General features: G+C 43.3%; 1 protein-coding gene and 1 pseudogene across 1 annotated transcript in view; both read left to right on the forward strand.

Moving 5' to 3' along the window:
- The first annotated feature begins 966 nt into the window (after nucleotides 1-966).
- Nucleotides 967-1085, forward strand: LOC117508055 (annotated as a pseudogene).
- Nucleotides 1086-16630: 15545 nt separating this feature from the next.
- Nucleotides 16631-22682, forward strand: part of LOC117507546 (integrin alpha-5-like) — a 215658-nt gene continuing 209606 nt past the window's right edge. Inside the window, exon 1 of the mRNA XM_034167411.1 lies at nucleotides 16631-16965. Coding sequence (XP_034023302.1) covers nucleotides 16799-16965 — 167 coding nt within the window. The 5' untranslated portion in view covers nucleotides 16631-16798. The remainder of the gene's footprint in view (nucleotides 16966-22682) is intronic.

Consider the following 22682-nt stretch of genomic DNA (forward strand, 5'->3'; position numbering starts at 1 on the left):
GGGGTGTTTTTGTTTTGTTGCCAGCCGGCCTTCCAGCCGCGTCTCCTGACCCTGTTGCCTGCTGTGGACTCTGGGAGCGTCGTCACTGCCTGCCTCCTGTTTTTGACCCCGATGAGAGGTCCGGTTTTCGGGTCAGGTCTGTGCGGTCACAGAGTAGCTGTTCATTTAGAGAGGATGCATAAGAGAACGGATGCTCGGAGGAAATACGGAATCCGGGCGGTGTTGGCTGGGATGGGTATAGCCTTTCTGTGCTCCGTTACTGGAATGCTTGATATTCCATTTACAGGTGGTTTGACTGTTGGAGTTATATTGGCAGCTTTTGGAGGTGCTCTCATCGTTTCTGCAAATGGAGCAAAAATACTACAACACAGTGAAAGTGGGGGGGAAATGAAGGCGCGAGCACAAGAGTCCATGAGCCATTAAAGAGCTCTCTGGACCAAATAAAGGAGACGTGTAAAAAACTGGAGGAAGAGGCAACTGAAGCTCTGGTGGATATAAGTCTGTCCGCTATAGAAGAGCTTCAGGAGCTTCTTCGAATCATGACCAAGCTGTCAGATGACATAAAGCTGGTGTTATTTGTGACTGTTGATCGGTTTGTAATAGTAGATGAGGTTTTATCTCTTCTGAAGAGACTCTTCCAGCTCAGTGCAGTGCCGAAAAGGGATGAAAAACTGAGGCAGATTATTATCCAGTCAGCTGATCAGTGCCAGAAGGCTATGGACCAACTGGACAGTCTGAAGAATGAACTCAGGAAAATAAAAACAAGTGCTGATTGAAACGTTGTTTTTCATCTGATCAGATGAATCAAAATCAGGATTGCCTTTATTGTCATTGTAATTTACATTGCAATGAGATTTGAGCGCAACTCTAGAAGGTACTTGATGGGACTGACACTCAGAGAATTAATGGCTGCTTATTGTTGTTTGTATGTGTTGTATTGTTTTATGGTACTACAGATGTGCGGTTACCTGCAGCCAGTCTGCTCTGTCTGAGGCTGATCCCATCAGATCTCAGAAGCTAAGCAGTGTGGGGCCTGGTTAGTACACGGATGGGAGACCTCTTTGGAACACCAGGGGCTGTGTGTGTTTCTCCAGGTAAAACTGGAGTTGCGTCAGGAAGGGCATCCGGCGTAAAACTTGTGCCAACTACCAATGTGGATCTTGGTGAATCTGATGTGGCGACCCTGAACAAACAGGAGAAGCTGAACAGGAAACAACAACAGATGTGCAATTGTTGTAAAGCACTTTTATTTACTCGAAGTGCTGCACAAGTTACACTGGTGGACAAAAAATAAAGTTTTCTTGCAGGGAATTTGAGAACTGATTTAGGGTAATTTTTGGGGTGCTGAATCTGAATCTGAACTCAGATTTCCTCAAACATATCATGTTCCTTGCAGTCTGCATGCTCCCTATTGATGGATTATGCAAAAGTTGCTCATTCACTCACGAGTTAGATACCACTAAGCGTGCACAAAAGCACCTTCAAAAGCCTAGTTTTAAACCAGGTTCGTGAAATGCGAACAAGAATTGTAATATCGTTTCTGGTGCTGAAGAGGTGTGCGAGACTGTTGCTTTTGCGTCAATGCTTGATACGAGAAATATGTTTTTATATCTCGAAATCATGTTGACCAGTGTAATTATTATCATCTGTGAAACTATTAACTTGGACTGACTTTAACCATGTATGAACTGCTGTTTGTGAACTGCGCCTGTTGTCCACAGTACACATGGAGAAGCTGACTGAGATCTGTGAAGCATTCAAAAAATTATTTTATTCACAGAGTTCTGTGGGTTTAATATATATATAAAACCCCTGGCAATAATTATGGAATCACTGGCCTCAGAGGATGTTCATTCAGTTGTTTCATTTTGTAGAAAAAAAGCAGATCACAGACATGACACAAAACTAAAGTCATTTCAAATGGCAACTTTCTGGCTTTAAGAAGCACTATAAGAAATCAAGAAAAAAAATTGTGGCAGTCAGTAACGGTTACTTTTTTAGACCAAGCAGAGGGAAAAAAATATGGACTCACTCAATTCTGAGGAAAAAATTATGGAATCATGAAAAACAAAAGAACGCTCCAACACATCACTAGTATTTTGTTGCACCACCTCTGGCTTTTATAACAGCTTGCAGTCTCTGAGGCATGGACTTAATGAGTGACAAACAGTACTCTTCATCAATCTGGCTCCAACTACACAAATGCATAGTAAGAAGAGGTCAGATTGCGGGAATAATGGTTTTTAAACAGTCCTTAACTGCGTTCAGTCAACACCATCAGATGTCTTATCCTCACAGTGACTGCTCCAGGAACACGGCACTGTGATGTTCATGTGTGTAACTGGAGCCCAGTGTTGCCACAGTTACTTTGAAAAAGTAATCCAATTACTGATTACTGATTACTCCTTGAAAAAGTAACTTAGTTACTTTACTGATTACTCAATTGTAAAAGTAACTAAGTTAGATTACTAGTTACTTTTTTAGTTACTTTTCCCAGCTGCCGAAAACAACCCTCTGCCACCTCAACATGACAGATACCTGTTTTGCCAAAACTCACTTTATAGTCACCCTTTCTTGACTTCAATGAAAATAAATACTTGTTTTATAAAAAGTAAAATAAAGACCTCTTTCTTGACCTCATATTTAACTGTTGACAGCACTGTAACAGTAAAACTTGCAATTTCGAACCTACATTGTTTATAAATGTAACTATTAAATTCTAACATTTTTCTAACATTTAAATTCTCTATAAACATTTTTTTCTAAGTAACGCGTTACTAAGTAACACGTTACCGGCATCACTGCTGGAGCCTCATGAACATGATCATATCTTGAGTATTTGCGCAACTTTGTTCAGTGTGTCAGTCTCGAGAAAATAAAGATTAAAAAGGACCAGCTCCAACAAAGTTGGCGATTCAGAGTTTTGTGACAATGCTATTCAAGTCCAGAACAAACATAAATGTATACATTACAGAGAAACACTGCTTCAGTCTTCTGGTCGTGAAAATGGGAGGCATTCCATAATTAGTGGACATTTTGGCATATACACTTAAAAATAAATCTTCAGTTTTAGCATCCTATGTTGTATATTTAAGAAATATGGGTCATAAACTACTAAGTTATATGATTTGTCAAGCTCAGCCATCAACGGTACTTTTTCCACACAACCCTGTTACAAATACAATATGGTCTGGAAAAAGGATATTTAAAAATATTTTTCAGTAAAACCTATTTCATTAAATAAAGGAAGTAGGTTTACTCTGAATAGTCGTATATACCAACCGAGAAGCGGTTGGTTCCACTTCACCTAAAGAAGTCCCAGCGAATACCGCAAATGCCTCTGGATGGCCTACGGTGTACTGGATTTGTTTTGTGTCTGTGTGTGTGCCTGTTAGAAGAATAAGCAGCGTCAATAATCTCCCACCATATTTGTTTTTAAGCAAAGGCGCTGTTGCCGCAGGTTGAGCATGTGCGGTGGTCGCTGCGTGCAATAGCACAAATCGTATAGACTATACAATTAGTACCACAACCTGCATGCTAAATAGCACTATTGCAAGGTAAATGGAACACTGTGGCAAATGGCACCTATAATCATTGTCATGTGACATACAAACCACCAATCAAATGACAAGGCGTTATGTAATCATAATTATTATTAGTAACAAATGCATGATTTTTCTGTATGTAAATCACATCGGAATATCAGTCACAGGACCTCTCAAAGTACTCAAAAAAACATGACTTATACTCCGGAAAAAAAATACACTAATCATGTTCCTATGTCCGTTAGTACCTATAAAATGTTGGCACAACAAGCTTTTCCTCCACCATTAATTTTCCATTCATAGAATGTATCATATATGTTTATTGTTGCACTGAGCATTCACAATCTCCATTATTAATACCATTTATCATACTATGTGCTTTTCTAAATCACAGATGACTTCTCCTTTAATGGGATAGATCATTACACATAATAGTGCACATTTTTATTATTTGCTTATTACAGGAAAGGCTTTAACAAGAAAATAAATGCTTAAATAACCTAATAATCTAACTAAGAGGTTTCTCCTATTACTGTTATTATTATTAAAACAGTTCCTTTCACCTTTTGCAGTTTTGTGGTTGTATTTATTTTTGCCAGTAGATGGCAGTAGCTGTTTTATAAGAATTCCTGTTTTTCTGAGTATTTCAGTTCAAATGATGTTTGAGAAATTCCACAATCTAAAGCAGATCATTCACTCTTTCCGTCTGAACAGCAGTAATGCTGTGGTGCCTGTGCAGGCTGACAAACTGACATACAGACTATATAACTTAAAAATATAGCTTAAAATTATGAGTCTTTCCTGATGTCGCCAAACCAAACTGCAATAAAGCTGGATTCATCTGAACAGGTGGACTCTGTCCCAGACAGAAAACATAAAGCCATGGTTAGAAGGTGGTGTCCTCCTCAGCATGTGGACATTAATGAACATGAGCAATCAACCTCAGTCACAGAGCCCAAAAGTTCATGTCCTACGGGCTGCTACAGGCAGTCTACAGGGAAAAATTTGGCAAAATCATGCTTGAGACTTGCACGTCATGTACATGTGTTCAGCGGCGTAGAAGGCTGCAGACTGGCCGTGGAGACTGGTTAAAAATCAAGAACACATACAGTACATACGAGACCCGTAGTCCTTGTGTATGCCTGATCCAAGTCAGGAGCTAGTAAGGGATTTTTGATGACGGTAAGACGCGTAAGTGATGCGCAGTCATTGTATGAGCGATGTGCCTCAGAAGTACTACACAGGTACTCTACACGTGCTGTTAAGTACATCTCACTTTCTATCCCTGTGTGAGGCATGCACACAGCGCACATGACACAAGTGGTACGATTCGTATTTTTCATGTAGCATGTAAATGGTAAAATGGTAAATGAACTGCATTTATATAGCGCTTTTCCATCTGCATCAGACGCTCAAAGCGCTTTACAATTATGCTTCACATTCACCCCGATGTCAGGGTGCTGCCATACAAGGCGCTCGCTACACACCGGGAGCAATAGGGGATTAAAGGCCTTGCCCAAGGGCCCTTAGTGATTTTCCAGTCAGTTGGGGATTTGAACCCATGATCTTCTGGACTCAAGTCCAACACCTTAACCACTAGACCATCACCTCACCACCTTCTCCTGTAACATTGGAGAAGGGAAGAAGATGGCTGTCGCCATACCGCTGCAACGACTGAGGGTGTTGTAACTCTGTAGGTTAGACAATGGAAGCTGAGTACAGGCATGAGCTACCATGCTAACCACATGCGTCACAAGCGCAGTCTGTACTCCTTGCTTACGAAAGTGATTAATTGCAAGTCGGACGCACACCGCACACACTGACCATGCACTGATCACATGCGTCAGACATACGTTTTGCTCACAACGCAATTTTTCCCCATGCCTCATACAAGTCAGGATTGCAACCTCTACTTGACAGGTACTACACCCGTACTCTTTCACAACCTTTCCCCCAGATTCCTGCGTCCTGGCTGTGAGCTACACTGTAAAATTCAATGAGTTAGTTGAACTCAAACCATTTCAGGAAACCGATTGCCTTAAATCATTTGAGTTTGCCAACTTAAATAAAATAATTTTCAAAAATTTAATTGTTGAAGTTTTAGTAACTTAACAATTTATAGTTAATTAAACTTATGTAACTCTAGTTTATGTTTTTCAATAAAAAAGTGACAAATTTCTGCCTAAAAATTTGCATTACATTTTGGATTAGATTTTTTTTTATGCATTCTTTGGTTTACTTGTTGACTCTGCGTTGTGTTGTTATGACTCCGCCCATTCACTCCCCTCTGGATGCAAACTCACGATCTCCGGCATGGAAGTCAGACTCTCTAACCAGAAGGCTAAAACCCAGGGCTCTGGCCTTGTGACCAGAGAATTCTTTTGAGCTGTTGGGAGTGAGATTTACTGACTACATATGCACAGCGACACCTGCTGGCCTCCATTACATAAACTCAATTAAAATGAGTGAATGGAATGCACTGGAAATACATCACCAACACTTAAATTCCCCAAAACTTTAAATGCACTTAAAGGAACTGAGTTGTTATGACAGCAATTCATTTTTGAGTTAGTTTAATGAGTTAATGAGTTAATGAGTTTAATGTTTGAGTTACATTAACTTAATTAGTGTATTAACATGGAGTGTTCAGTTTGACAGTATACCAAACCCTGCGACCCGTGCGTGTCCAAAAAACCTACAGTGGGTTGTGAGTTAGGCTTTACATTGCGTATTCCAATCACAGACCAAGCTCAAGGTTTACAGTCCTCGGTGAGGAAAGAGGACTAAAACTAGCAACAGCATGATGTGCACGTTACTTTCAGCCAGGTATGCAAGATAACAAGGTACCTAATAGAGGTGGGTGATCCCGGGAATTTTGGTATTGATCCAATACCAAGTAAATACAGGCTCAGCATCGCTGATATCGATACCGATACTTTTTCATATTTAAGCTTCATAGATCCAAAGGATCCAAAAGACCTAGGATAGAATTTTGCCAAACATTGTACGTGACAACAAAATACTTTATTATCACAATCAACATTTTTGTTTAAAAAAAAATCATTCAACACAATGTAAAACAAAATCTCCTGAGGTAGAGGACTGACAAACCACAATACAAGGATGGGTTGTTCTGTGTTCTGTGACACAGCGTAGTGCTACTCTTGCAGACAGAAAGTAGACTTTGATGAATCTGCATGCGCAGCAGTCAGTGCGTGCGGGAGAGAAAAAAATGCTTGAGTATCGATCTTTTTACACGAGGATCGTTCAATATCAATACCAGCATTGGTTTCGATATTATCAATATTAGGATCGATCCGCCCACCTCTAGTACCTAACCTGTTCTGTCCTTCAAATTAATGAGAGAAGGTGTCCCAAAATGAAAACATGTCTTCCAGTGTCTTTAAGTCACTGAAGACTTTCCGCACTCTGGGATGTGAGTCAGTGTGTGTGTTAGGTGTTTAGTGATATCTGTAGTCTGTGCTCCAGACCAGCTTCTTGTGTGTGTTTACTTGCTCATGCATGTAACCCGTGTGTTTGTATGGAGACTGCACACACGTCGACATCTTCTCACCATCACACTGATATAACACTGTCCTGTGTGGAGGGGGTCAGAGACAGACGGTTATTTCCGACGAGGGCAGTCGCATCTCCCTTATCCCTTATCTCTCTGCCTTTAACCTTCAAGTCCCTACGTCAACAGACTGTGAATTCCTCAAAACTATATTGGTTCTGGATCTATTGGACTAATATTGGATTGACCATGGAATTGATCAGCTGGTCTCTGAATGCTATTTACACCATTTTTTCTACAAGAAGGTCAGGACCAGGGGATCCTACCTGCCCAGATGGAACGTATCCTGCGGGCTATGTCCTCGACTCCTGCGAGTCTTGGCGTGTGGCATGCTTGGCGCCTTTCTCCATTGAGGATGTTGAGGATTTATTCATTTTTGGTCTCATGGCAGCAGGGCTGGTACTTTTTGGCTTATGTGCTGCCCTGATCTACCAGAAAATTGGCAAGACAGCGGCATCAAGAACCACGGGCCCTCACTTGTCCGTCATGATTAACGAGGTTGGAAAGGCAGTGTATTCTCAGACTGCATTGACTCTTGAACTCAGACGCAAATTGGATGACACCTTGGAGCTGATGCGTGCCTTACAGTTGAAGCTGAAGGTTTCGGAGGCCGGTGAATATTATTAATTCATAATTGGGAATATTCTTAATTCATAATTGGGATTTGGTTGTTCAAGTGGAACTGTTACAAAGTGTTTTTCACTGCTCAGCTGCAAAACTCCAGGCTATCTAGCCTCAAGGTCAATTGCCCACTGTTTACCTCCAGAGGAATTTATTCAGGCCTTGGTGAGATTATTTGGTTCCATTTTTATCTCAGCCCACAAAGACAATAACTGACTTACACATGGACTGAAGCATGCTCCAGTTTCTCCTTTTACCTCTCTTCCTGCCCCCTCGCGGCAGGCCCCCGTTCTTCCCAAGCTGGCAGACGGCTACCAACACACTCACATCACATCGCCTCGATTTGGACTGTTTCAAGTTTAGTGCACATAAACAACGTCAAATGTATATGTGTTGTCCTAATTCTGATGTGTGCCATTATTACGGTAAATAAGTAATAATTGTGGATTAATTGCTGTTTATATGTGGAATGCGAGTTGTTGTAATGACAATGATAATAAAAGCTATATATATATATATATATATATATATATATATAAAATTTCCTTTGGATGGTGGAGAAAGAGTGTACTAATCGTCAGTCACTGAGCCTGGAAAGTGTGCAGCAGTATACTGAAACAACATATTAGCTTCCCAAAGAAAGCTTTGAAAGCATTTTGAAGTAGCAGTTATAACAGACACACTGAGCCCTTATTTAAGAAAGTTAAAGTTCATCTTTTTTTTAAGTCCTAATAGTTATGAAATGACTGACGCTGTAGTGCAATGAAAATGGATGTAACTTTTATTTTTTTTCTGATTATGTTATGAAGTTGTCAAAAAATATATCTATCACAACACCAGGTGGCAGGAAATTACATTTGCAGCAGTAACAGCGCCACCTAGTGTATACTGAAGCATGATGGGAATGACAGATTATAATCAATTCTGAGAATGCATGCAATTTAAGGCAAGACTGGAAAGAAAGTGTAATTAAAAACATGCTGACATTTGTTTGCAGTAATTAAGAAGCAATGCTTTCACAAAACACCTGAACCATAACAGCTGGTGCAAATGTGATGTTAGATTTGGAATCTGTGGATGTTTTTGCCCTAGAAAGCATCCGCATGGTGGTTCGACAGAATATATTCCAGCAGCACTCGAGGTGCACTCATGGTGCATTCAGGCACATTTGGGACATTCGGCCAGCATTTCCCCTCGAATGCAATGAGAATGTGGCGAACGCCGTTTTCACGCCGTCTGGTTGTTTAGAATGCAGTCAGACACTTTGACTGCCGTTCGATATTTTTCCACTTCGACTGTGCCCCAAATGTTTTGAACATGAGCAAACCATTTGAGGCAGCCGCACAACTGTGCGCGACTGTTTGAACTGCGCTCAGAATGCTGTCCAACAGCCACGAATGCACCGTGACACATCCCGAATGTGGGTCGAATTTTCATTCGGTCTCTAGTGTGACGGGGTGTTAATCTGTGAAATCACCTGGCGGAGTTGATGGTTACAAAGAAAACCTGCTCCCTCTTGGCCCTTTCTGGAATCAGTTTGATGCCTGTGCTTTAGACTGAACCATGTGCCAGGTATCATCTTAGATGGACAGTTTCTGAGAAGTGGATAGAACTTGTTTCTTAACATCAGGTGAAAACTGTATTTAAATGACTTAAACACTGGATAAAGTCACGTCAGATCCAGCACATTTATATACATTTATGACTGTTTGGGGGAAATACTGGAACTATTCCATCATCTTCATCATTCATCATCTTGCTCCAGGACCGCCTGTACTGCCTCAAGGCCATGTGTTTCCACAGAAAGAAAACTTTCTTTGTCCAGGTTGTGTTGCCTTTGGCAGGTAAGGCGTCGTGATTCAGAGTTCTGTAAATCAGAGCTGACGTTGGTTTATAGGCAGCTCCGCCTTCAGCATGCCATGATAGTGAGGTTCCATCAAAGTGATGACAGACGGACTCAACGTCAGGGTCTGTTTTCTGTACTGAGTCACACTGAGGTCTGTCATCACATGTAGAGCGTCTCAAAACAACGCCACAACCTCTTTAAACAACAAATATCCTGAAGATTTGTACAAAAGTGCACCGAAGTACCTTTAACTCAACGTATAGTTAAAAATGTTGTGTCATATAAATCTACAACATGAAATGCAAAATTAACTTGTTTATTGCTGTAAATGAGTGTGTACATGAGTAGATATGCCATGAATGGGAACAACATTGAGTCGACTTAAAAATAAAAAACTACTGCAGTATTTATCAAAAACATATGACAATTGTCAAAATAATTTGTTGGAATTGCAGCTGTGAGTGGTTTGTGTTTTCTGTACAAACACATAGCAACGTGATGTATCAGTGAGTGCGTTATAGTGCTTCTGGAAAGTATTCACAGCGCTTCACTTTTTCCACATTTTGTTATGTTACAGCCTAGTTAAAATAAATAAAAAAAAATCATTCTTTTTTTATAAAATTCATGATGAAATTCATTTTTCCCCTCAAAATTCTTCTCACAACACCCATAATGACAACATGAAAAGTTTTTTTTTTATTTTGGAAATTTATTAAAAATAAAAAACAAAGAAATCGCAAGTACGTAAGTATTCACACTCTTTGCTCAATACTTTGTTGATGCACCTTTGATAGCAAAGGTGTTGTGTGGGCCGCCAGAAGAGGAGGTACTGCTGGCCCACCACCACCAGATGGCGCCCTGCCTGGAGTGCGGGCTTCAGGCACGAGAGGGCGCAGTCACCATGGACACAGCCGGGAGTGACAGCTGTCACTCATTATCTCACAACAGCTGTCACTCATCTGCACTTCATCTTGCCACCCGCAATGTTCCAAGCTTTGGTAAACGATGTCTTGCGGGACTTCCTGCACCGATTCGTCTTCGTATATCTGGACGATATTCTCATCTTTTCTCCGGACCCTGAGACTCATGTCCAGCATGTACGTCAGGTCCTGCAGCGGTTGTTGGAGAACCGGCTGTTTGTGAAGGGCGAGAAGTGTGAGTTCCACCGTACTTCTTTGTCCTTCCTGGGGTTTATCATCTCCTCTAACTCCGTCGCCCCTGATCCGGCCAAGGTTGCGGCGGTGAGAGATTGGCCCCAACCAACAAGCCGTAGGAAGCTGCAACAGTTCCTCGGCTTTGCAAATTTCTACAGGAGGTTCATTAACGGCTACAGTCAGGTAGTTAGCCCCCTGACAGCCCTGACCTCTCCTAAAGTCAACTTCACCTGGTCGGATCGGTGCGAAGCCACGTTCAAGGAGTTGAAACGACGGTTCTCAACTGCACCAGTGCTGGTGCAGCCCGACCCTAGCCGCCAGTTTGTGGTTGAAGTGGACGCCTCTGACTCAGGGATAGGAGCCGTGCTATCCCAGAGCGGAGAGACCGATAAGGTCCTTCACCCGTGTGCCTATTTTTCCCGCAGGTTGACCCCGGCTGAACGGAACTATGACGTTGGCAATCGAGAACTCCTTGCGGTGAAAGAGGCTCTTGAGGAGTGGAGACACCTGTTGGAGGGAGCGTCTGTGCCATTCACGGTTTTCACTGACCATCGGAACCTGGAGTATATCAGGACCGCCAAGCGGCTGAACCCCAGGCAAGCCCGCTGGTCACTGTTCTTCGGGCGTTTTGACTTCCAGATCACCTACCACCCCGGGACCAAGAACCAGAGATCGGATGCCTTGTCCCGGGTGCATGAAGATGAAGTCAAGACTGAGCTGTCGGATCCACCGGAGCCCATCCTTCCGGAGTCCACTATCGTGGCCACCCTCACCTGAGACGTGGAGAAGACCGTCCGGGAGGCCCTGGCACGGAGCCCAGACCCCGGAACAGGGCCGAAGAACAGACTCTGCGTCCCACCAGAGGCAAGAGCTGCAGTCTTGGATTTCTGTCATGGTTCCAAGCTCTCCTGTCATCCGGGGGTGCGAAGGACCGTGACAGTGGTCCGGCAGCGCTTCTGGTGGGCGTCCCTGGAGGCCGACGTCCGGGAATACATCCAGGCCTGCACCACCTGTGCCAGGGGCAAGGCAGACCATCAGAAGGCACAAGGACTTCTCCAGCTGCTTCTTGTGCCTCATCGCCCCTGGTCCCACATCGGCCTGGATTTTGTCACGGGCCTCCCACCGTCCCAGGGCATGACGACCATCTTCACGATAGTGGACCGATTCTCCAAGGTGGCCCACTTCGTGGCCCTCCCGAAGCTCCCTACGGCCCAGGAGACTGCTGACCTCCTGGTCCACCATGTCGTCCGTCTGCATGGGATACCAACTGACGTCGTCTCGGATCGTGATCCTCAGTTCTCCTCACACGTCTGGAGGAGCTTCTGCCGGGAACTGGGGGCCACTGTGAGCCTCTCGTCCGGGTATCACCCGCAGACCAATGGACAGGCAGAACGGGCCAACCAAGAACTGGAGCAAGCCCTGCGCTGTGTGACGTCCGCACACCCGACGGCCTGGAGTGAACATCTGGCCTGGATTGAGTATGCGCATAACAGCCAGGTGTCCTCTGCCACCGGCCTCTTCCCGTTTGAGGTGTGTCTGGGGTATCAGCCCCCATTGTTTCCTGTGGTGGAGGGAGAGGTCGGTGTGCCCTCGGTCCAGGCCCACCTGCGGAGGTGCCGTCGGGTGTGGCACACCACCCGTCCTGCCTTGTTGAAGGCCCGGACGAGGGCGAAGACCCATGCAGACCGCCGGCGATCCCCGGCCCCTGCATATCAGCCCGGGCAGGAGGTGTGGTTATCCACGAAGGACATCCCCCTCCAGGTGGACTCTCCAAAGCTCAAGGACAGATACATAGGGCCCTACAAGATCCTCAAGATCCTCAGTCCTGCCGCAGTGAAGCTCCAAAGCCCAGCTTCACTGCGGATCCATCCCGTGTTTCATGTGTCTAGAATCAAACCACACCACACCTCACCCCTCTGTGCTCCCGGACCGGCGCCGCCTCCTGCCCGGATCATCGATGGGGAGCCGGCTTGGACAGTGCGCCGGCTCCTGGACGTCCGTCGAATGGGCCGGGGGTTCCAGTATTTGGTGGACTGGGAGGGGTATGGACCCGAGGAACGCTCCTGGGTGAATAGGCGCTTCATCCTGGACCCGGCCCTCCTGGCCGATTTCTACCGCCACCACCCGGACAAGCCTGGTCGGGCGCCAGGAGGCGCCCGTTGAGGGGGGGGTCCTGTTGTGTGGGCTGCCAGAAGAGGAGGTACTGCTGGCCCACCACCACCAGATGGCGCCCTGCCTGGAGTGCGGGCTTCAGGCACGAGAGGGCGCAGTCACCATGGACACAGCCGGGAGTGACAGCTGTCACTCATCTGCACTTCATCTTGCCACTCCATAAAGACCGGACTTCATCTCCACCTCGCTGCCAAGATATCATCTACCTTAGGAGGTAATTTGTTCTCAGCCATTATTTTGTCTAACACAGACAGTGTTTGCTTGTGCTATTTTTGCAGTAGGTTTTGAGTGCTTGCAGCTGGAGGCTGGGTTTGGACTGACGTCTTCACTCCAAACTTTTGACAAGTACACATACTACTGCACGTGCCAATTTTCTTGCTGAGAGGTGGAGGTGGAATTTCCACCATTGTTACTGGGTGTTCACACACCCACATCTGTCTCTGCTCCTCGCCAGCAGTACCAGATCCGACACGCGGAGACGGTGGCCACCTGGGGTTTTCGGGACTTGGAGGCTCCAGTATTCTCCAGGTTCGGTGGCGGAGGAAATCGTGTGGTTCCGGTTCTTCTCAGGACAGACGTCCTCTATCCTCGAGCCTGCCCACACGTCACCTTTGTTAATTGACTATTGTACACATTCTGTAATCTGCTGTGTTTGGTTGTGCTTTTCACAACAGTAAAGTGTTCATATTTGACTTTCATTGTCGGTTCATTTATGCCCCCTGTTGTGGGTCCGTGTCACTACACTTTCACAACAAAAGGTGCATCAACTCAAGGACATTCACAGAGTTGCCCTGAAGCCACTCCTTTGATATCTTGGCTGTGTGCTTAGGGTCATTGTCCTGCTGAAAGACAAACTGTCGCCCCAGTCTGAGGTCCAGAGCGCTCTGGAGCAGGTTTTCATCCAGGATGTCTCTGTACGTCACTGTATTCTTCTTTCCCTCAATCCTGACGAGTCTCTCAGTTCCTGCTGCTGAAAAACATCCCCACAGCATGATGCTGCCACCACCATGCTTCACTGTAGGGATGGTGCCTGGTTTCCTCCAAACATGATGCCTGGCATTCACGCCAAAGAGTTCAATCTTTGTCTCATCAGAACAGAGAATTTTGTTTCTTATGGTCTGAGAGTCCTTCAGGTGCCTTTTGGCAAACTCCAGGTGGGCTGCCATGTGCCTTTTACTAAGGAGTTGCCTCATCTGGCCACTCTACCAAACAAACCTGATTGGTGGATTGCTGCAGATATAGTTGACCTTCTGAAAAGTTCTCCGTACTCCACAAAGGAATGCTGGAGCTATGACAGAGTGACAATCGGGTTCTTGGTCACCTCCCTCACTAAAGTCCTCCTCCCCGATCACTCAGTTTAGACAGGCCACCAGCTCAAGGAAGAGTCCTGGTGGATCTGAACTTTTTCGACTTACGGATGATGTAGACCACTCTGCTCATTGGGACCTTCAAAGCAGCAGAAATGTTTCTGGTACCCTTCCCCAGATTTGTGCCTTGACACAATCCTGTCTTGAAGGTCTACAGACAATTCCTTTGACTTCATGTTTGGTTTGTGCTCTGACATATGTAAATATGACTGATTAGAATTGATGTACTTGTACTAGCAGGGGTGGGCGCTAATAAGCTTTGCTTCAGCCCATACCCTTTCGGACTCACTAGTTTTTTTTTTTATGCGTTTGTGGAATTGTTCATTTTTTCTCTTTGAATATTTTGTGTGCCGAATAAAAAACTTTGTCACTTTGTCACATACACTGTCAACTGTGGGACCTTATATGTAGACAGGTTTGTGTCTTTCCAAATCATGTCCAATCAACTGAATTCACCCAAAGTGAACTCCAATTAAGCTTTGCGAACATCTCAAGGATGATCAGTGGAAACAGGATGCACCTCAGCTCAATTTTGTTCTTCATGGCAAATGCTATTAGTACTAATACATATTTAGATATACTTTAGTATACTAGCATAGTTCCACCTTAGAATTGGAATATAATATATAAGATATACCTTACTGAATTTTCATGTGATTTCTTAGTTGTTGTTTTTTTTAATTTCCAAAAGTCTTAAAAAAAAAAAACTTTTTTCACATTGTCATTATGGGATACTGTGTGTCGAATTTTGAGGGAAACAATGAATTTCATCTATTTTGGAATAAGGCTGTAACATAAAATGTGGAACAAGTGCAGCGCTGTGAATACTTTTCAGATGCACCCTATATTACACTACTGCAAGACATAACAAAACAACTTTAAACAGATTTTTCTAATATGCTTTTTTGCTTAAAAAATAAAGTATTTCCCTGTACTGCTACAAATTTAATGTATAATATCCACCATCTAACCACTGGAATATTGTTTTAGTTTACATTAGAAATCATAAGTGAACGGAATCATCCCCAGCGGTCACTGGGATAAGGTGAGTTACACCCTGGACAGTTCACCAGTCTATCACAGGCCTGTCTTTACAGTGTAAGTACCAACATTTAATTTAAAGATAAACATGATGTTGTTGTCAGTTCGGCTGCTCCTGTTTGTTTGGGGTCGCCACAGCAGATACAGCCAGGTACGCATTGGTATTTGGCACAAGTCTTATGCCGGATGCCCTTCCTGAAACAACTCCAGTGTAACCTGGAGAAACACACACAGTTGCTGGTGTTCCAAAGAGGTCTCCCATCCAAGTACTAACCAGATCCTGCACTGCTTAGCTCTGAGATCTGATGGGATCAGGCTGACACAGAGCAGACCAGTGTTGCAGACCGAACGGTCGACCCATAAAAATGGGTTCACCCTGCCTCCACTGCGCATGCGTCATTTCGGAGCTCAGCCGCTCGTCAAAGACAGAGTCTCTTCACCCAAAGCTGTCAAATGGATTAATGTGATTATTAACCATCAGATGATAAAGGTAAAACCTCTTAAAATATTCTAAAGTCAGTTTTAAGCAGAAATGAGGCGAAACTCTGACGCTTTGAAATGACTGACTCGCAGTGAATGCATCAGCTAGCAGCTCGTGCAGCTGCGGCACTCTGATCGCTTCATCCATCTTTTATGATAAAATAATGCTGAATTTGTGTGGAAATGATTGTTGCAGAAAAGCTTCAGGTGTCTGTCGCTGAGATAGGTGATGACTGGAGTGCAATTTGAAGCAGAAACTAGGTGTTAAACGGTGAACCGCGGCTGATGACGCATGCACAGTGAAGGCAGGGGAGACCGATTTTTAGGGGGGACCGTTCGGTCAGCGACAGCGGCCGTGTGTAACATAAACATGATATTGTCCTTGAAATAAAATAATTCCACCTCCAGATATTTGACGTGACTCTTCAAGTTTCTTATTCTTATCATGTGTTCGAATGTAATAAGTTGAACGGGAGTAAACAGACCTTTTATAAATGTCAGTCCAGGCAACATTTTGCTTCCATAGTTGTGATTGTGAGTAATCCATGAGGGGTGTGTGTGTGTGTGTGTGTGTGTGTGTGTGTGTGTGTGTGTGTGTGTGTGTGTGTGTGTGTGTGTGTGTGTGTGTGTGTGTGTGTGTGTGTGTGTGTGTGTGTGTGTGTTAGGGACCAGTCAAACGTCTGGTAATAATCAGAGCTCCACCCTGTGACCCCCTCCCTCCGTGTCTCTCTCTCTCTCTCTCTCTCTCTCTCTCTCTCTCTCGCTCTCTCTCTCTCTCTCTCTCTCTCTCTCTCTGTCTGTCTTTACGTTCGATCACAGTGTGTGTGCATATGTGTGCGTATAGAATCCGGATCAGTCTCGTGGACCTGTTGGAGCCGCGGGGTGGGTTCTGGTCCTGATGTTTCGGAGACCACCGGAGCGTCCTGCGTAAAAAGCGCACGGATGATGCGTTTTGTGCTCCAGCTGTTCGATGAAAGAAGAGACGCACAGCAGCAGAGATGGGCACCGGTCGTGGACTTTGTACCGTGTTGACTGTACCTGTGGTGGCGGTTTTGGTGCAGTTTTGCGCAGCTTTTAACTTGGACACAGAGAACTGCGCCACTTTCAGCGGACCGCAGGGGACTTATTTCGGATATTCTGTGGAGTTCTTCACTAACTCATCCAGGTAAAATCTGGTGTTTTATGGACTATCTGTTCCTGGTCAGGCACGTGGTATCTGTCTGTCCTATAATTATAGAACTTCTCTGTGTCATACTTGTGTCTGTTCTTGTCAATACTTTTTTTTTCCATATCAAAACTTCATATCAACATTAAATATTTTGCATATAAACTCATAAAGATCCCGTGAGACCCACGATTCTGAATGTATGAATGCAGAATATCTCCTGATGGAAACAACATTTAGAACTGAAATGATCTGATTTGATTTGCTCTTTTAGACACGCCCACACAGTCTGTGGAGACGCCCCCTTTCGGGTGGGAGAGCAGCTCTTTTTCTTTTAAAGTGACACGCACAGGAAACAATGTATCTCAGACCCATAAAAAAACCTTCAGAGTGTTTTTGGTAGATGTGGGCGGATCGATGCTAATATCAATAATATCGATACCAACGCTGGTATTGATATTGAACGATCCTCGTGAAAAAGATCAATACTCAAGCTTTTTTCTCTCCCGCACGCACTGAGTGCTGCGCACGCAGATTCATCAAAGTCTACTCTCTGTCTGTAAGAGCAGCGCTGCTCTGTGTCACACATCACGGAGCAGCGCACCCTTGTATTGTGGTTTGTCAGCCCTCTACCTCAGGAGATTTTAAGTTGTGTTGAGTGATATTTTTTTAACCAAAATGTTGATTATGATAATAAAGTATTTTGTTGTCACATACAATGTTTGACAAAATTCTATCCTAGGTCGTTTGGATCCTTTGCATCTATGAAGCTTGTAAGTCCCTTCGGCTGCTCCCTTGTTTGCACTTGGGGTCGCCACAGCAAATCCAAGGTGGATCTGCATGTTTGAATTGGCACAAGTTTTACGCCGGATGCCCTTCCTGACGCAACTCCACATTACATGGAGAACCCGGAACTTCTGAACTGAAACCAAGCGCATTAACCACTTGGCCACCACCCCTGCCTTTGCATCTATGAAGCATACCGGGAATTTTGGTGTTGATCTGATGCCAAGTAAATACAGGCCCAGTACCACCGATATCGATACTGATACCGATACCAATACTTTTTCATATTTAAGCTTTGCATCTATGAAGCTTAAATATGAAAAAGTATTGGTATCGGTATCAGTATCGATATCGGTGATACTGGGCCTGTATTTACTTGGCATCAGATCAACACCAAAATTCCCGGTATCACCCACTTCTACTTTTTGGATCAAAATTTAAATACTTTCAGAATGATAATTAAGAAAGCTGGTAGGTCTTATGGGTTTGCCTAAAAGCTGTGTGATATGAGTGCATTAAAGGGGCACGCCTTCAGGATTTCAGCCTTAACATTTTCATCTCAACTCACAAAAAGTATTCAAGAGCTAATCTTAATTATGGATAAAACGATGAAAAATTATTGTGTCATCTTTTTTCCGCCGTTTGACCATTTACATCTTGGTTAGCATGACTTATTGAAACATTTCCGAAACCTTGAGTGTTTTTTCTGATTTATACAATGTATCCACAGTTTCAGTTGGTTTACAGTCCTTTTTTTTCATCAGTGATGGGGTTATTTTTTTATTTATTGGTTGAACCACATATGATAGCATATCATGTCATATCATCATCATAACTGTCATGATTTTCCAAACCACCTAACTGGACCAGTAAATTCAAAACTTTTTTTCTTGTGTGTCACTGGAGTCCTGTGTCGCAGACAGAACGGTCCACCTTTTGCAAATGTGCATGCATAATTTCAGACCACAGCAACACGTTTGAGATGGAGTCTCTTCACCCAAAGCAATCAAATAGCTTAATGTGATTATTAACCATCAGATGACAAGGTAAAACCTCTTAAATCATTCTAAAGTCAGTTTTAAGCAGAAATGAGGCTATTTTAAGCAGAAACAAGGTGAAATTCCGTGATGCTTTGAAATGTCCGACGCGCAGTGAACGCATCAGCTAGCAGCTCGTTTAGCCGCGGCGCTCTGATCGCTTCCGCCGCCTTTTATGATGAAATAGTGCTGAATTTATGTGGAAATGGTTGTTGTACAAAAGTTTCAGATATCTGTCGCTGAGATAGATGATGACTGGAATGCATTTCGAAGCAGAAACAAGGTGATAATCCGTGAACCGCGTTATCAGGGGAGACCGATTTTTAGGGGGACCGTTCGGTCTGTGACACCAGTATGCTGTAATCTAAAGGATTAATAAAGTGTTTGAGCCAATAATTCTATGAGGACTACATTATAGCAAACAGTTTGCATGCTGCAGTTTTTATTATTATTATTATTATTATTATTATTATCATCATTATCATCATCGTCATTATTATTATTATTATTATTATTATTATCATCATTATTATTATTATCATCATCATCATCGTCATCATTATTACTATTATTATTATCATCATCATTATTATTATTATTATCATCATCATCATCATCATCATTATTATTATTAAGTCATTTCAGTTTCATTTAACCCTTTAGAGTGAGGTCATTTAAAAAATATGCACAACCTGATGAAATGAAGCCGACACTGTCCTTGAAATGATTTTAACATCACTGTTCCAGTGAAATAATTTTCAATAACAGAAAGTGTTCGCTCACTGAGGCAGAACATTTAAACAGCTGGTCTGCCTCTGATGTGGCTGAGTCCGATATTCCTGCTGTCTTTATTTAGTCTGCTCTGGATTTAAAGTGCTTTGTTTTTCTATTCATTCACAGGATCAGATCAGAAAACGTTAAGCCTTTCTGATTGATCTAAGATACGTACAGCACAAACATTTTACACTCAAACAGCGTTCTTCTGACTTACGGAGTCATCGTACTGACACAAGTTGTTGGAAGTTGAAGGAAAATAAATGCCACCTTTTTCTCTCTTCCTCCCTCTTAAGCAGGTATAAAGTGTATTTCAGCTCACTCTGATTGGAAACAGAAGCGTGCATGTGTGAGCGGTTCAGGAGGGTTCTGTTACGGCTAAGTATCAACATGCTAACACGCGTCTGAGCACACAGGCGTGGCGTGACGCTGCTTTTTCTGTCGACAAATGGGGATAAAGTCAAAAACCAGACACGATCTTTCTCTGCAAGCACGGCATGCTCCATCAGATCACTCAGGGTTTCCGTAGAAACACAGAAACACCTTTGAAAAGGAACTGGGATATGAATGAAATGTGAGCTGAGCACAACCGAGGCGCTACTACAGAACAAGAGCAATCAGAGACTTCCAACGTCTGCCAATCCAGATCACCTCCAGAATGTAGTGGAGTCTTCCATGCCCTAATATCGATCTGTGGTGAGAATCTGTGAAGTAGTTTCGACATCATCCTTCAAAGCCTATATAAAGTGAAATCTTGATCCAGAATCCGAATCCGGTCCCCTCTTAAAAATCTGTCCGCCACAATCAGAGTGCAGCAGCACGTTTGAGTCTGATGTGCTGCTGCACTGATGTCATTTCAGAGCATCAGCAGCGACTCTCTGATTATCACCTCATTTTCTGCTTAAAACGGACTTTAGAATGATTTAAGAGGTTTTACTTTGTCATCTGATGGTTAATAATCACATTATTCCCTCTGACCATTTTGGGTGTAGAGAGTCAGACCAGTGGCGGTGCCAGGAAGGTTTTGTTGGGGGGGCTGGGGTAAAAGTTGGAGGGGCTCCACAAAATGTCATCGAAATGAACAATATATAGTAAATTGCTTTATAAATACCAAGGTATATGTTTTAGTCACCCGTGCTCCTCTAAAATGTGGTATCAATGCACACACACATCACTTAGAATGATTGCCGAACAACGATATACAGCTTCTGTATATTCTGTGTTCATGCGCGGCTGCAGCCACCGTGCTTGATGGCTCATGCTTGGGGGGGGGCTTAAGCCCCCCCTTTGCCCCGCCACTGGTCAGACTCAGAGAGTCAGACTCAGACGTGATGCTGCGGTGCTCTGATCGCTCCCCCGTCTTTTCTTATGAAATAATGCTGAATTTATGTGGAAATGATTGTTGTACAAAAAATTCAGATGTCTGTCACTGAGATAGATGATGACTGGAGTGCAGTTTGAAGCAGAAACGAGGTGATGATCGGTGAATTGTTGCTGACGCTCTAAATGACGCATGTGCAGTGAAGGTGCAGTGTACGCAGGGTGGACCGATTTTTTGGGGGGGGTGTTCGGTCGCCGACACCAGATCGCCTCCAATTTCATGGAGTCTTCCATGGCCTAATATCTATCTGTGGTGAAAATTTCATCAAAAAAACTTGCGGTAGTTTTGACCTAATCCCGCTAACAGACAAATAAATAAATAAAAAATAAATGCCAGTGATTTTGTTACGTCATTGGCAGACGTGATAAAGAAACTATTTGAGGATTTTGTGAAAAGTCATGTTTGTACTGTCGTTTGGTGTCGGGACGTAAACTCTCCAGCTTCAGAAAAACATATTAAAGTCATCTCATCCTTCACTGGAACATATCCAGGTGTAAACCTCTTAAATTAACACTGCAGCAAGTATGTAATTGTGTTAAATCTACTCTCTCATAGTGTTAATTAGTGCTGTACAGTTAATCACATTTTCATCGTCATTACACTACGAGCTTGCACAATGAGCACATCACGCAGTGAGTAAGACGGATCGTTTTATTGGCTCACGCCGTGACGTGCGGTAAGATTACATCCACCCTGACCTGCTGACCTGCAGTCTTCTGACAGTGAGCAGACTGGGAAGCCCACAGAAGTTCAACATTTGTGTTTTTGGTCACAGGAAATGAAAGTGTCAGAAGTTAAGTTGTTTCATTAATGTTTTAAGGTCATCTGACCAAAAAGCCAAGATGACCTAATGCACTCCGTCGTCTGTCTGTTGGAGTCTGTTGCTGTCATCTGTCATCCACATTTTACAAAAAATACTACTTCTCTTTCAATTCCTGATGGATTTTTTTCTGTTTTTTTTTTGTGCGTGTGTTTGTTTGTTTTGTATTTTGATAGCATTAAGGATGGTTCAGAGGACATCTTCACAGATTTGAGAAATTTTAATTCCTCATGAAGTTATGAGGTAATTAAGACTAATTAGGGATTTAGTCATTCAAAAAACTTCTTCTGTTTCAGTCCTTGATGGATTTCAGATTTGATTGTTGTGTTTGATAGACATAAGGATGTTACATAGAATGTCCTCGTGGATTTGAGAAATCTGAATTACTAATGAGCAGGATAATAAGACTAATTGCAGACTTAAAGTAGACCTGCATTGAAATAAATGCAGTCAGATCTTTTGACCAAAAAATGACTTATATTTACACATAAGATCCTTCTGAATGTAGTAAAGTAAATCTGTAAGCCCAGATCTGTCATTCAACGGAGAAATCTTCATTTAAAAATAACAAATTTACAGCTAACATTTAGCCCTCCGCAAAACTGTCCCTCTCATCATGGACGCTGCCGAGACGTCACGGAGAAGACCCTCTCCCAGCATGCATTGCGTGCGCCAACTGTAATTTGTGGATTTACGTCAGGTTTCATCTGCACCTTTTTCTTGTCTTATGTCTTTTTCTTGGAAGGATCTACTTTTTTAAACTTCATATTGTCTTGGGGTACGCTTGGTGAGTACACATTTCTTTTATTTGCGCTTGAAAATTATTTGAATATATCATTGAAAGTCTACTGTCTTTCGCCTTCAGTGTACCGTCGCGGGCTACGGAGGCGAGACCGGCAAAGAATTCAAGTCATTAAAA

Source organism: Thalassophryne amazonica, chromosome 3 (genome assembly GCF_902500255.1).
Source record: "Thalassophryne amazonica chromosome 3, fThaAma1.1, whole genome shotgun sequence".
NCBI classification, from domain to species: Eukaryota; Metazoa; Chordata; class Actinopteri; order Batrachoidiformes; family Batrachoididae; genus Thalassophryne; species Thalassophryne amazonica.